A 17088-nucleotide genomic window follows, 5' to 3' on the forward strand; every position below is an offset into this window, starting at 1 on the left:
TACTAACCAGGGATGAATTTCTAAGCATTTATACAATCAAAAAACAGTAAATACTTTGGTGGAGATACCTTCCTAATATGCATCTTATATTTCTATAATCTTTGATCTATGTGAATGTATATATACATTGCTGGAGCAATGCAGTGTGAAATTACATGGGGAGGGAGCTGTAAATGGAGAGATACTAAACACTGGAGAGTGACAGAGCACAAACTTCAAGCTTTATAATCCTGAATATTTAATATAAATGATTTTTAAAATGTCTTAGTGTAACTGTAGAAATCTAAATACCATTTGCTTGCTACATTTTCACAATGTAAACTTCTTACATGCTTATTTACAATAAATTATGATTCTACACTATAGTAATTGAACAAATGATCAATGTGCAGCTTAGCAACTTCCAAACGGCCAAATTTTGTTATACATATACTATAAACCTGTAGTTCAATGATCCTTTCACCAGTTGCATAGGTGTCAAATATATACTCACAAGTGAATTGCAAACCATGCAAATGTTTTCTTGCAAAAATGATTTCTGACCATCTGCCCTAATACTTACAACAGGCTGCCCTACAGCTGTCTAGCCATGGAGACTACAAATAAAGCTTCTGCATAATCAAGGCAAGATTTTTTCCAATATTATTTTTGTAAAAGAAAGGGAAATGCAAGTGAGACACACAATGGGTTGCAGGTTTGGTTTCACTCATTTTTTTTACAAGATAACAAAGTAATAACTCCAGCTAGAAGATTTATACCAGTCATTAACAAATTACTTCTTTGTGGTCGTTTCAGAAATGATAACAAGTACTGATTCAGAAACAGATGAAAGAAGCGACATTTAAAATATGCTTAAAAATTACATGTAACATACCTAACATACAAGCTGCTCCCTCATCTCCAAATCCATCATTCCGAAAGCTATTTTTATCATAGCTCAATGTGCATCCTTCTTTCATGATAGTACTAGAATTATTTTCTGGTGTTTGAGGAAGTAATGATTCGCTTGTGCTCATTAGATTGTCATCCAGGATACCACTATTCCCTAACATCCCATAACCATCACCTGCCAAAGAAAACAAGTGCCCACAGAATTATATTTTTCTCCGTCCATATCAGTGAAGCCACTGTCAATTATGAGGAGAATGTAGAAATTTTCTTTACGTGAACAGTAGGTTTAACAATGAAGACAAGGAATTCACACTAAAGTGGATACATGAGTAGACATTCACAAATACAGATATTCACAATTTATTGAAATACCATGAAAATGTTAGATATTTTTATGACTGTTTTTTTCATAATCATACACTACATAATCCCTAAATAATAGCTATTCTTCTCTCAACATTTTACCCTGTATATAAAATATCTACTTGATGTAATATAGATAAGAATAGCTCAGCTCAACTTGTTTTTGAAGGATACAAAACTTGAAATTCCTATAAGGCTGAAGTCCTACTTTACAAGCTTGAGCAGATAAGCAAGCAGTACTGCATCAGACCTGTCTCTACCTGAAACATCGGCCATCCCTTTGCCTCCAAAGATGATGCTTGACCTGCTGACTTGCTCAAGCTATTTATTTTTTCTCTGCTGTGAGGTTATCCACCTGTAATATTCACTCATTTTTTTCTCTCTCCACAGACACTGCCTGATCCACTGAACATCTCCAGCATTCCCCTTTTGATTTCAATTTCAGCCATGGCTTTGACCTGCATTTCACAGCTTTAACAAGCTCCTTTGTTTTCTCACTGGCTGTCCTTGTTTATCAATTAACCAGATGGCTCTGCAAACATCGAGATCACCTGGGTAACTTTACCCTCACCCTAAAAGACTTTCCCTTTGTCCTACCCAACCCTCCCCCATCATCTCTGCAACTCTGAAGTAGCTTCTTTTCTCACTTTGCCAGTTCTGATGAAAGGTTACCTGTCTCTCTTTTCACAGATGCTCCCTGACCTGCTGAATGTTTTCAGCAATACCAAGTGAATTGTATCCAAATCTGATTACAATACCAGTTAGGTGGTAGTTTGGGTATGAATGGAGAGAACCTTCAGGAGATATGGGCAGATGAAATGAATGGAGCAATAAACAATCTGCTGGAGGAACTCAGCAGGTTGAACAGTGTCTGGGGGGAAAGGAATTGTCGATGTTTTGGGTTGAAACTCTGCATCAGGAAGTGAATGGATAAGGATAAGACTGATAGAATATAGCATGGAAAAATGTAAGATTATTCACCTTGTTAGAAAAATGGAAACACAGTTTACTTTTTAAGTAGCAAGAGACTTAAAGATGTAGATGCTTGAAGGGACCTGGCTATCCCTCGACACAAATCACTGAAAGGTATCATATATAGCAAGATATAGCAAGCAATGTCTAGTGGAAGCAGTTAACTTGGCCTTTATGAGAGATTTTGAACACATGAGTGCAGCCATCTTGCTGCAATTATATAGACCCTGGTACGAATATTGTGCACAAGTCTGATCTTCCTACCAGTTTGATTCCAGGCATGGTGGTTTGTCATATAGAATCACAGAACTAAAAAGCATGGAAACAGGCCCTTTGGCCCAACTTGTCCATCCTGACCAAATTGACTAACTGAGCAAGCCCCATTTGCCTGTATTTGGCCCATATCCCTCATAATTGTACCTGCCTCTACCATTTCCTCTATCAGCTTGTTCTATATAATCGCACAATTCTCCATGTGAAAAAGTTGCCCCCGCAGGTCCCTTCTAAATCTTTCTCCTCTCACAGTTAAACCTATGCCCTCTAGTTTTAGACTCTCCTACTCTGGGGAAAAGACTGTAGTACAAGTGTCAATAATAAATCAATACCAATACCAAGCTATTCACCTTATCCATGCCCCTCATGATTTTATAAAACTTTACAAAGTCACCCCTCAGCCTCCTACACTCCAGGGGAAAATGTCCTAACTGATCCAGCCTCTCCTTATAACTCAAGTCCTCCAGCCCTGGTAGCATCCTCATAAATCTTTTTTGGACCCTCTCCAGCTTAACAACATCCTTCCTTTAGTAGGGAGGCCAGAACGGTACGCAGTACTCCGAATGTAGCCTTACCAATGTCTTGTACAGCTGTAACGTGACATCCCAACTCCTGTATTCAATATCCTGACCGACGAAGGCAAGCGTGCCAAACGCCTTTTTCACCACCCTGTCTATTTGTGTCACCACTTTCAGGGAAGTACGTATCTGCACCCCTAGTTCCTTCTGTTCTACAACACTCCCCAGGGCCCTATCATTTACTCTGTAAATCCTGTCCTAGTTTGTCAAAATGCAACACCTCGCATTTGTCTAAATTAAACTCCACCTGCCATTCCTCAGCACACTGGCCCAGTTGATCAAGACCCCATTTAAACTGAGATCACTGTAGCACCAATTTTTGTGTCATCTGCAAACTTACTAACCATACCACCTACATTCTCATCCAAATTGTTAATATAAATGAACAACAGTGGACTCAGCACTGATCACTGTGGCACACCGCTGGTCACAGGCCTCCAATCTGAAAAACAAAACTCTACCACCACTCTCTGTATCCTACCCTCAAGCCAATTTTGTATCCAATTGGCTAGCTCACCCTGTATCCCATGTGTTCTAACCTCCCTGACCAGCCTACCATGCAGGACCTTGTCAAAGGCCTTGCTGAAGTCTATGTAGACAGCACCTACTGCGCTGCCCTCATCTATCTTTTCAGTCACCTCTTCAAAAAGCTCAATCAAATTCATGAGATAGGATTTCCCACGCACATAGCCATGTTGACTATCCCGAATCAATTCTCACCTTTCCAAATGCATGTAGATCCTGTCTTTCAAAATCCCCTCCAATAACTTATCTACCACTGATGCTAGGCTCACCAGTCTGTAGTTCCTAGGCTCTCCTTTGCAGCCTTTCTTAAATACAGGCACAGCCTTAGTCGCCCGCCAGTCTTCTGGCACCTCACTTGTGACTATTGATGATACAAATATCTCTGCAGGGGGTCCCACAATTTCTTCTCTAGCTTCCCACAGTGTCCTAGGATATACTTGATCAGGCCCCAGGGATTTATCTACCTTTATGTGTTTTAAAACCTCCTCTTCTATAGCGTGGACTCTCTTCACGACATCACTATTAATTTTGCCAAGACCCCTAGCATTCATGTCTTTCTCCACATTGAATACAGATGTGAAATGTTCATTTAGGATCTCGCCCATCTCCTCTGGCTCCACACATAGACAACCTCGTTGATCTTTTAGGGGTGCTATTCATTCCCTACTTACTCTTTTGCCCTTAATATACTTGTAGAATCTCTCTGGATTCTCCTTTACCTTATCTGCCAAAGCTATCTCACGTCCCCTTTTTGCCGTCCTGATTTCCCACTTAAGTGTCCTCAAGAGATTTACTTGATCCCAGCTGCCTTCACCTGACCTATGCCTCCTTTTTCCTGACCAGAGACTATATCTCTTGTCATCCGGGTTCCCTACTCCTGCCAGTCTTGTCCTTCACTCTAACAGGAACATGCTGGCCCTGAACCCTCCCTATTTCACTTTTAAAAACCTCCTACTTGCAAGACGTCCTTTTACCTGCAAACAGCCTCCCCCAATCAACTTTTCAAAGTTCCTGTCTAATACCATCAAAATTGTCCTTGCCCCAGTTTAGGACTTGTCCTGTCCTTTTCCATAACTATTTTAAAACTAATACAGTTATGGTCACTATTGTTAATGTATGGGAAATATTAAGCAGACAGAGCCTATATTCTATTGAGTCTAGAAAAATAAGATGTGATCTCATTGAAACATATGAATTTCTGACATGGTATATGAAGAGTTGATATCTTGTCTGGCTGAGGTGTCTTGAACCAGAGGTCATAGTCTCAAAATAAGGGACAGAGATGAGAAGAAATTTCTGCAGCCAGAGACTGGAGAATTTTTTGAATTCTCCACCAAAGGGGGCTGTGGAACTCAGTAACTATGTTTATTCCATACAGGAATCAGTATGTTCTTAGATATTAAGAGAATCAAGAATGTGGAGTTAATATAAGAAAGTAGAGCATCCGTGACCTTACTGAATGGTGCAACAAGCATGAGGGACCAAATTGTCTATTCCTGCTTCTATTTCATATGTTCTTAATGCATCCAAAAGGAAAACATAAACAATATAGCACAGAAAAGTACAGCACAGGAACAGGCCCTTCGGCCCATGATGTTATGACGAATTAATTAAACCAGTAAATAAATACCTGTTATCTTTTTTTTGGAGTGAAGGGTTACTAGGCTGCTTTTACGTTTTTAAAAATTTATACAGCACGGTAACTGGCCCTTCTGGCCCAACGAGCCCGCACCACCCAATTACACCCATGTTAACCTACTAATGCCAAAAGGCAGCTCATGCAGGGTTGAGTTCAAAGAAAAGAATTTTTTGCATTAAACAGCTTAATCCTCACATACTCAAAGCAGCTGAGGTATTTCACATAAACTAGAACCTCCAGACTGTTATGTATGCAAACACAGAATAAATTAACGTGTAAAGGCAGATTTTCAGATCCTCTCTAGTGTACCCTGAAGTAGAAGACTAAGTGGAATGATACTTAACAAAACATTTTCTCTTGTTGCCCAGCAACAAAGCAGGGCATACTGCCATGTTGCCATTATTTTGTTGACACCCTGCTAGAAATATGTGCCCTAGACTGATCTTTATAAAAACTTTGTTCCATCAACATGGCATATTAAAGACATTTTAGCAGTAGTATCTACACTTCATCTTTGATTTACAGGGGATATTCTTTCATAAAGCTTATGTAGTTGTGTGGTTGCAACTATGATTTTACATTAGATGTTTAAGCCAGTTAACTGTATCAGGGGAGACAAAGAGACACTAAGGTACCTATTTGTGTTTGAGGCTCAGGCAATGAATCTAAGTATCCTACAGTCTGTTCCCAATGACCACAGTTGCAGAGTGTGAAGGATAGAAAACGTAAAAAGCAATCTCAGGGTAAGGTCTCAAATCAGCCATGTCATCATGATCTACTTAACTAGCTGTTCTGGCTGAGACCAGTACTGTCATGGCAACGGGATCTAAGAAATATTAACACAGAATTGAAGGATGCACAAACTTAGAAGGGTTAAATTCTGTACTAAGATGTGTAGGTAAGATTTTTATTTCACTCCATGGACAGTAATCTGCTTTTGTACATAACCCATTAAATTATTCCACTGAAATTAATAACATTAAAAAAACAAACTAGCTCTAAAACAAGCAGGAGATCCACTCTGCCAGATTACTTGCAGGAGTGATGAAAATCTACGCCTAATGAAGGAAGATGAGCGAGATTAGATTTTCAAATCTCTTTATAAAACAAACTTTAAGGATTGTCCCTAAAAGAGTATGTTCTGAGAATATTGAAGCTGTAATACCTAGAACACAAACTTGGGATTTCATACTTTGTTAGGACACTTTGGTTCCAACAACAAAGAGTCCACTCAATGCCAAATGGCTATGATGGCTATGAGTTCCAAGAGTCAAGCACATGAGCAGATGCTTCATCCAAAGATACAAACTGAGCTTGCCATGGCAGTAGCAATTCAGTATCCAGGGTATTACCATTCAATTTGGTATGGGCTAACACCATATTTTAAATGGTGCCTAAAAAGAATGAGGCTTCGCTCTCCTCAATGCTGAGATCTCCTTCAAAAGGAATGACAATTGGAAGATTCTGAATTAGAATCACCTAAGCAGGAAATGGTAAACTATCCATTTTCTCTTTACTCAATCCTTTTTCCTAAAATTTCAACTCTTGCAATCTCTCCCACCTGAATGGTTTAGCATCCCCTCCTACTGCCATGGGATGTTTTCTACCTTAAAAGCAGAACATAACCGTAAACTGCTACTATTGCAGTTACAGAATTTACAATAATCTTGTACAATGTCTATCTCTTATGGCTAGAAATAACATCTTATCCAATGGGCTGTCACAGAATCACAATGCAATATATCAGGAAATTTCTAGCCATGACTATAGATCATGGATTTGTAAAGCAATGAATTTAAACAGCTTTATTCTCACCAAATCCGTTATCTTGAAGAATACTGCACATATTTTCTTTAAGGGTGATAGCATCAGATGTACTCTGGTTTAGTGTAAAATGCTCAGCAACATCAATTGCACTAGAGACAAAGTTAAATTTAATTAAATGATTAATAACTGCAGTCTACATATTCTAACACAGAAATTACATTCAATCCTCCAAAAGCTGTTTATACTTTAAATGTACAACAGTTATTCACAATAAATACTGATTTATCTATCTTTCTTTTAAGTAATTTGAGTCATGTAGCTTACCTTCCCTAAGTATTGTTTACTTAAATCCATTATTTTCTTTTATATTTATCCCATTATCAGATAGCATCATAATTAAGATAATAAACTTAATGAAATCATCTAATGCATAAGCAATGTGCAGGATGAAAATTTCAGCCTAGGGCTGTGGATTTGTACCTATGATTTCCACATATAATGAGCTCCCAACCAAATCACTGAAGGGAGGCATCAAAAGGACTGGAGTAAACATACTAACCCCTTTTAGCAATATTGTAGATGCTATTTGCATAATTATCATTTCATAGAAAAGTGCTGAATGCAGGACCTGCATCAATGCCTGAGAATTGACAATTTTTATTCAGAGCTAGTAAAATACAATGTTTTTGTCACCCCTGTAATTCTAAGCACATCACTATTTTTTCAGCAGCAGAACTTAGCATCTCTTGCTCAGAAATTCCAGTTCACCCTAAAAGGTGCACTACAACGGCACAGATGAAGTAGACTAATCAACATTTTGGTTGCTGCCCTATTGCCTGTTGCATAGTTGCCACTTTCCCCAATGATGGCTCTGATGGTGGGTCACAGAAGCCCGACTGTGGCATGTGACTGCTGGGATAAGGGAGACCCTTGTATCAGGTACAATGGCGCTCCAGCATAGTCTTAGTCATACAGTCATAGAACAGTTCACCCATCTCGTCCATGTCGACCAAGCTGCCTACCTGAGCTAGTCCTACTTGCCTGCAGTTGGCCCTCTAAACCTTGTGATCCTATTGCTTTTAATATGCCTATAAAATCTCTCAGGATACTCCTTTACCTTATCTGTCAAAGCTATCTCAAGTCCTCTCTTTGCTCGTGATTTCCCTCTTAAGTGTACCTCTACATCCCTTATATTTCTCAAAAGATTCTCTGATCTCAGCTGCCTATACCTGACATATACCTCCATTTTTCTGACCAGAGCCTCAATATTGCTTGTGAACTAGGGTTCCCTAATCCTGCCAGCCTTGCCCTTCACTCTAACAGGAACATGCTGTAACTGAACTCTCCCTGTCTTTACTTTTAAAAGCCTCCCACTTGCTAGACATCCCTTTACCTGCAAACAGCCTCTCCCAATCAACCTTTGCAATTTCCTGTCTAATGCCATCAAAACTGGCCTTGCCCCAATTAGGGCTTCAATTTATGGATCAGTCTTATCCTTTTCCATTTATATCTTAAAATTATTAGAATTATGGTCACTGGTCCCAAAGTGCTCTTCCACTGACACTTCTGTCATTTGCCCTGCCTCATTTCCCAACAGGAGATCCAGTGTTGCCCCCTCTCTAGCAGGGCCATCCACATACCGCTTGAGAAAACTTTCTGGCCACACTTAACAAATTCCACCCCATCCAAGCCATTAGGATTATGGCAGTCCCATTAGGTATTAGGGAAGTTAAAATCACCTACTCTTAAAATATTAAGAGGAATAGACAGAGTGGACAGCCAGTGCCTCTTTCCCAGGGCACCAATGCTCAATTCAAAAGGGCATGGCTTTAAGGTAATGGGTGGGAAGTTCAAAGGAGACGTCAGAGGGAGGTTTTTCACCCAGAGAGTGGTTGGTGCATGGAATGCGCTGCGGGGGTTGGTGGTGGAGGCTGATACGTTGGGCAAGTTCAAGAGATTGTTAGATAAGCATATGGAGGAATTTAAGATAGAGGGATATATGGGAGGAAGGGGTTAGATAGTCTTAGGAGTGGTTAGAAGTTCAGCACAACTTGGTGGGCTGAAGGGCCTGTATTGTTCTATGGTTGTTCTATGGTTACAACTCTCATTGTTTTTACAATGATCTGTGATCTCCCTATATACTATACAGTATTTGGTCTTCTTATTCTTGCTAACTATTGGAGGCCTACAGTACAATCCCATCAAAATGATCAGTTTCTTCTTCTTTCTAAGTTCCACCCATATAACCCCACTGGACAAATCCCCAGGAATATCCTAAGCACTGCCGTGATGTTCTCCCTAATCAAAAAAACAATTCCCCCTCCTCTCTTACCCCCACCTCGATCACACCTGTAACGTCTGTACCACAGAACACTGAGCTGCCAGGGAAAGGCAGGGGCAAGAGAAAGAATCATTTACTTTTTTTATGATCCAGAGGGAAGGGTTGGTCAGCCTCCTTGTGCTTGAGTGGGTAGGGATTAGCTCCTCACTTTTGGGAGGGGCATCTTGGGGTCAGAGCAAGCACAGATCAAGGTTTTAGTGAGAGGTTTTAAGACTGAATGGCTGTTTGTGTGCTCCAGGGGGCATATTTTGCCAGCCTCACAGATTCGTATTGTAGGACCACACTGTTCCAGGGGTGGGGGTGACAGTGTCGTGTGCTTTTTTCACCACCCTGTCTACCTGTAATATTGCTTTCAAGGAACTATGCACATGTATTCCTTGGTCCCTCTGTTCCTTTGCACTCCTTTGTGCCTTACCAATCACAGTATAAGTCCTACGCTGGTTTGACTTTCCAAAATGCATCACCTCACACTTATCTGTATTGAAATCCATTTGCTAATCCTCGGCTCACTTACCTAACTGATCAAGGTCCCCCTGTAATCTACGAATAACCTTCTTCACTATCAACATCTCCTAATTTTGTGTCATCTGTAAACTTACTGATCAAGCCTTGTGCATTCGCATCCCAATCATTTATATAAATAACGAATAACAAGGGTCCCAACACCAACCCCTGCGGTACACCATTAGTCACCAACTTCGATTCCAAGAAACAACCTTCAACCAACAACCTCTGCTTCCTACCTCTGAGCCAATTTTAATTTCACCTAACTAGCTCTCCCTGCATTCCGTGGGACCTGACCTTCCAGGCCAGCCTACCATGCGGGACCTTGTCGAAGGCCTTGCTAAAGTCCAAATAGACAGCATCCACTGCCCTACCCTCAACTACTCTTTTGGTGACCTCTTCAAAAAACTCTAAAAGATTCGTCAAGCATGACTATCCACGCACAAAGCCATGCTGACTCCTCCTAATCACACTTTGTCTATCCATATGCTAGTAGATCCTGTCCCTCAGAATTCCCTCCAGTAACTTCCCCACTACTGATGTCAGGCTGACAGGCCTATAGTTCCCTGGCTTGTCCTTGCTACTCTTCTTTTAAGTCATTCAAGTCATGTGTTTATCTGGCCAAAACTAGCCTGAGTATTGCTTACTTAAATCCAATATTTTCTTTTACAGTAACTATGATGTTTGGGAAAGTTTAACCTGAGCCATAATAATGCTCAGCACCTGTCATACTTAAATAATGAGCAGGTCAGCAGGAATGGAACTGAAATTCACAGGAAGAAGAATGGTTACTATCATTCTCAAGTAGAGTCTGAACACAAATGTGATGCATTGTGGTAAAATGTGCCACCTTTGACTGCAACAATCTCTCAACTGCTATTACGCAGAAAATGTAAAAGGAAGCATTTAATAGTGCTGCTAAAATATTGTCAGCTTTGGAAATTTCAGGATACCGACAATTAAATGAAGTAATGATACCAGATAAAGCTATGGGTGCCAAATAACAAATATAAAACACTCGTAAGATGGCTAACAAAACTGGACATATGTCACCTTAAGAACTTTTATGCCAATAAACAAATAAACAGGCAGAAAAATCTTTCAACGTAGGCAGTCAGGACTGTTCACCTAACAAGTGACCACAACACCAGGGGCATGTTACAAAATAATTTTAAAAGTGTTATTCCAGATCTAGAAATTATTTTAATCTTAATATTGTTACGGACTCAGTGAATGTCCCTTTAAGATAGAGAGAGAGAGAGAGAGAGTGTGTGTGTGTGTGGCGTGCTTACATCAATAGAAGGTAAAGGACATAATGACGTTGTTGAAGAGGTCAGGAGAGAGAGAGAGAGAGACAAGGGAGAGAGACACCAGCCTGCTAGTTTTCTCTATCGAGGGATGAGAAACAATAACTGTGTCTGCCACTGAAATCCATGTATGGAAATTGGAAGTAATCCGGTGGAGTTCACTTTGTTGCTGACTTGTAGAAGGAAACAGGTATTTGTGTGGACGACCACGATTCGGATGCTTTTCGGGGTGAGGAAGTCAGTACCGAGTAAACACTGAAGTGTCGTTTGGGTTCCATCGTGGAACATTTGGATTTCGTATTTACTCTCTCTATGTTTCTCTACGTCTACAACTTATCTTCAGACAACAGTGGTTGTTGAAGAAGCCCTTGTTCATGTTTCACCTTATGGCTTGTGGAACTGAACTTTAAGAACCATTCCTGAACTTGGAGTTTGGGACTTTGCCACACACACATGAAGAGTTTAGTTTTAGGGGTTAACGTTCAAGGTTTAACATTTTTGAATTCTAACATACTAACATTTTTACTTTTATTTTACGTATTATCATAGGTAGTAATTAATAAAATAGTTTTTAACACTGAATCATGCTCAGTGTGTTTCTTTTGTTGCTGGTTCGTGACAATATAATGGGCTGTAAAGTGGCAAAATATAATCAAGTTAAAAAAGTCTAAGAATTATTTATATACTTCAATGCAGAATCAGATCAAGACATTCTATTGTAACCAGAGAAGAGTAATGTGCTTCTTTGCTTGCCCCTTCATTTTTATTTTACAAAAGTGATTTGTTGTAAACATGATTTAAATTGCAAAACATCAGGCAAACTTTAAACATTTTCTTTTATTTAAAACATAACGGAGAAGCACTTGGTAAAACAAACAGTAATGAATTGTTATGCTGCTAAAATAATGTTTATCACCAGCAAACCAAACACCTTTAAGAGCACAAATTTAGGTGAGAAAAAATTCAATTCAGCAGCATGTAAGCAGTGCAACAATACAGATTTGCCCATCAAGTTATAAAGTTCAGGGACTCACTCCACATCCGGCAGCTGAATAGAAAAATCATGAAACTCCTCAGGCAGTGTTATGGCATTGTATGTGGCTTCAAGGTTTTCTTCGTCAAGATCCACAATATCTGCAACATCAAATCAGAACCACTTAGTATTTTACAATGATTTTGAGCTTATGGGTTAATGTAATTTACTTCCCTACAGTTCCAAACAATGATCCAGCAACAATAAACAGTGATTTGATTTCTCACCAATGTTGACTGCAAACTGAAAGTATGCATCAGTTAACAATTCTACTGCTTCAGATTACCCACACCACCAACTTTCATGTCATCTGCAAACTTAATTATACCTTCTACATTCACATCCAAGTCATTAATATATATATATATATATATATATATATATATATATATATATATATATATATATAAAGAACAAGGGTCCCAGCACCAATCAACTGAATATTGCATCCAACCTTACTTTTCTGACTTGCAATCAGAAAAGCAAAATGAGATACTGTATTGTTGATTGAAATTCTGGTGGAAGTATCTTGGAAGGTGCAACAGTGTCATGATGATCAGTAGCTTAACAATGGACACCTGCCCACCCATTCCTGTGGTAACTCAATTGGCGCTCCAGCCCTTAAAGGGCATCCACTAAGTTACTGGACTCTTGGAAATGTATATTCTATGCTGAAATGATTGCAATATTCGGACTGCGGGGAAGGGAGCATCCAAGATTTTCAAAAGTGATTGTAGCAGAGCTGGACAGTTGTAGACTTGTAGCACAGAACTTGGTGAGGGTTTTTCTTTCATCGTCATCTGCTGAGGTTCTCCACCTCTGCCACTTACTGTACTTTCAGTTCCTCCTCTTCCTTCTGGACGGAAGACAAGAGTAAGTCCCCCGAACAAGAGGTTGTGCAACATACAGCAGATACCAAAGTATCCAACACTCTCCAGAAAGTTGTGCAGACACTTCCTGAATTGTGCAGGTTGCACCTTGTCATCCCCAATACCATGCTTTTCTAGGCTTTTAGTGGTTCTATGGAATCATTAGAATATCGCTCAATTGCACTAGATGAACCAATAAAAGGAGTTAGTGGCCAAAAACAAAAGGTGTAAAGAATGGTCCTTATGCTCCAATATCCCTTGTGAAGCAGCAGCTGATGTTTGGTAAGTAATATGAACTACTTAAAATAAGACTCTTACTTTTATAACACAGGAAGCTATTCAGCTCAGCAGGTCCATGTCAGTTCCCAGCAGAGAAATCCCATCAGTCCCATTCCTCCACTTCTTATTTTCCCTTAACAAGTGTAACTTGTTTAATCTCATTTCAGTCAACCAAATACCCTGATACATCTCTCTGACCATGAGAAATTTCTTCTCATGCTTAACCATGAGTTGCACATTCAGGCAGTAACCAACCACATGTGGTCTGTTTCTCCCTGAAACTTTGGGAAGACCACAATGTCAAGTTATCCTTAATAATTTTTATTAATCTGGTAAGAGTCTTTATTTGTTCCAATAGCTTCAATGTACTTCACATACTCAACATCATACAGTATCACATGAAACCTTAGCTTTCCATTATTTCCAAGTTTTTGTCCGGTTGTTATCAACTAACATTAGTTTGTAACCTAAACAGCAAAAAGTTAAATAGCAATGACAACTTATGGCAATGGAAAGATAATGAAAAAAACATTGTAATAGCTGAATTAATTGTAATTAGCAAAATTGCAATAAAAAGCTTTGCAAAAATACAAAGATGATGTGTTCAAAATGCCAGTGACATTGACACAATGTCCGAACAGAATAAACCAATGATTTAAGGGATTTATGAAAGCTTCTAAGAAAATCCAATAATGACTAAATCTACAAAGATATTACAAAATAAAACAAAACAAGGATAAGAAGTGTGCCTGTGAAATCCTATAGCCATATCTGTACCCATAAAATCTTGCAAAAATCAAAAGCAAAATAATTTTATATGAATCAAAACACTGTCCAAAGTTGCTGTGATTGTACTATACCTGGACGAAAGGCTATCTTAATTTTTGTGAATGCCTCGTTGCAGTCTGCCAAGAGATACTTTGCCTTTCGATTGTAAATCCTCACCACTCCTAAAAGCAGGTGGCCTGACGTTCTCAGTGCAATTTTAACCTAAGAGGGAAATATCAAAGTAGTTGTCCTGTGTAGTGAATAAAGTTCTCATTTGTTATCCTGCCTAAACTCATGCACCACATATTTATTTCCATACTTGAAGATAATTTTTATCCAGTTGCTGTCTGAGAGGGCGGTGGAGGCAGAGAATCGCACAACATTTAAGAAGTATTTAGATGAGCACTTGAGTTGCCAAGGCATAGAAGACTACAAATCAAAAGCTGATAAATGGAATTAATACTGATGGGTACTTGATGGTTGGCATGGACAGGGTGGGTAGAAGGGCCTGCTTCTGTGCTGCATGACTCTAAGGATACTTAGATGGTTGTAGCAGTTTATTGTATAAACATTTTATTCAATTCTGAACAAAAAAGATTCTAATTAGATGTGAAGAAACATTAAACTACTAATGAAGAATGAGCACCTCCAACTTCCAACTCAGATACGGCTGATATTTCCAGGGTGCAATCATCTTGAAATATAAAGAGCTTGAATTGTAATCTACAACGACCTGCGATCACATATGTATTACAAAAACTTACATTCAATTAGAATTACATTCAAAATATAAAGCAATTTGTAACTGATTAATTAGTGTCGTATAAACTTCAGAACCATCTTGTTAAATGAACATTTAGTTACTTTACCTTGGGTGAAATAATGCTTTCAACAGTAGCCTCCAGATTGCACTCAAAAACATGAGCTTTTGTTAGCTTTTTATCCCAATGGGCAGCAAGCCAAATCTTAGCCAGTGGCCCACGTTTGCTCAGAAATAAGCTAGCATAGAACATTGCTGCAGCTGCGAGAACCACAAGTGAGAGAAAATGCTGTTGAAGAAGAAAAATTATAGTGAAACATCAAAGAATAATGGATTATATTAGTAACAATACAGTGAGGTGCAAATATGCTGGCACACAGCTCTCATAGGAGTAACTTTTTTTAAATTTCCTTTTTATCATTGACATGCACATTATATTAGCAATAATTCAAATCCCAAGTTGTCTGCAATGTTTAGAAATCTCTCATCCTTCTTTCAATTGCTTAAACTCTTCCTAAGTGTTGAAATTCTTTTAATCACCAACTCTAGTAATACATTCCACTGCATAAAAAACCTCTTTGTAAAAAGTTGCCCCTGGATTCTGACTGAGAAAAATAGTTACAAGTCCTCCCCAGGTTACGAACACCCAACTTATGGTCAGCCCATACATTCGAATGAGCATTTGGGAGACCTGCAGGATGGATTTGTTGGCTGCTGCAGCATCTTCCACTGGGTGGGAACAGGGCATTTCCCCATGCCTTCTCTCCCCAACAATCTCTGCTCCCACCCAAGCTGCAACTATCAAGGGCTGGGTCGAGCCGAGCAGAGATGGGACCGCTGAGCAGACCAATGCATTATGCCACTAATGCCAAGAAAGGACTTAATTAAAAACAAATTGAGTTCTTTCTTGTAAAATTTGTGTATAATTTGTTTATTTTTTTGTGAATGCTGCTTAGCTGATGCAATGTGCCTGTGATGCTGCTGCTGCTAGTAAGTTTTTCATTGCATCTGTACATACATGTACTTGTGCATATGACAATAAATCCGACCTTGACTTTGATTTTGACTTCATTCACTGTGTCAGTGAGGCCAGTTGACAGCCATTCTTCCCATGCCTGCTTGCTCTCCTCTCCAATACTTGTCTGTACATTTATGACTTATGAACAGTTCTCAGGAACAGAACTCTGTCATGACCTGGGGACTTCCTATATGTGGTTGAGAGCAAGAGGGAAAGCTTTAGAATGGAGGATATAGATGGCCTGGTCACTTAAACAGAAGAATGACAAGTGAAATTTAATCCAGAAGCATCTATAACCAGAAGCCATAGATTTAAGGTAAGGAATAAGAGGTTAGAGAGATTTCAGGAAGTTTTTTTCCACGCAGTGTGGTTAGAATTTGGAATGCACTGCCTCTGAGAGGGTGGTGGTGGCAGTAATTCTCACAATGTTAAGACAAGTATTAAAACAAGTACTTGAATTGCTAAGGCATAGAAGGCTACTGGCCAAGGGCTGGTAAATGGGATTAATATAGATAGGTACTTGCTGGATCAAAGGGCCTGTTTCTGTGCTGTATGACTCTGACTCTAGAAGTGAGGTAGTGCATTTGAGAAGGTATAAAAAGGCAAATGAAAACAAAATAACTGAGGGTCTACTGGGAGTACTAAAGAACAGGTAGACCTTGGAAGTGTTTGTCCATAGATTCTTACAGTTAGTGGGAAAGATCAATAGTTATATAGGCATATGGGATGCTTTCCTTTATTTTGCTGAGGCAAAGCATGTAGGAGAAGGGAGCTTATGCTAGAACTATATGCAATGCTAATAGATCCTAGTTTGAGTACTGCATACAGTTTGATCACCAGATGACAGAAAGCTGTGAATGCCCTAAGAAGGTATAGAGGAGACTTCTAAGGAGTTTGCCAAAATTGGAAAATTTTAACAATGAAGAAAGAATAGATAGGCTGGAGCTGTTTTTCTTGGAAGAGACTGAGGCGAGACAATTTAGGTGGATAAAATATGGGGCCTAGACAGAGTAAAAAGAATTTACCTCCTTAGCAGAGGGATCAATAACTAAGGGTGCATAGATTTGAAGTAACTGACATATGGATTAGAAGATTGGTAAGGGTCTGGAATTCATTGCTTGAAATGGTGGCAGAGGTAGAAACCCTCATCTCACTTACGTAAGTATTTAGACATACACTTGAAGAGCTGTGACCTGCAGGG

The 17088-nt window shown here is 39.3% G+C and overlaps 1 protein-coding gene across 1 annotated transcript in view; it reads right to left on the reverse strand.

The window, feature by feature from the left end:
• Window positions 1-17088, reverse strand: part of LOC127578674 (double-strand-break repair protein rad21 homolog) — a 53251-nt gene that overhangs the window by 29617 nt on the left and 6546 nt on the right. Inside the window, exons 2-6 of the mRNA XM_052030949.1 lie at window positions 14979-15158; window positions 14202-14331; window positions 12195-12294; window positions 7057-7157; window positions 875-1066 (exon numbers count right to left, since the gene is read on the reverse strand). Of these exons, the coding sequence (XP_051886909.1) occupies window positions 875-1066; window positions 7057-7157; window positions 12195-12294; window positions 14202-14331; window positions 14979-15122 (667 nt within the window). The 5' untranslated portion in view covers window positions 15123-15158. The remainder of the gene's footprint in view (window positions 1-874; window positions 1067-7056; window positions 7158-12194; window positions 12295-14201; window positions 14332-14978; window positions 15159-17088) is intronic.

This window comes from Pristis pectinata, chromosome 16, assembly GCF_009764475.1.
Source record: "Pristis pectinata isolate sPriPec2 chromosome 16, sPriPec2.1.pri, whole genome shotgun sequence".
Taxonomy (NCBI): domain Eukaryota; kingdom Metazoa; phylum Chordata; class Chondrichthyes; order Rhinopristiformes; family Pristidae; genus Pristis; species Pristis pectinata.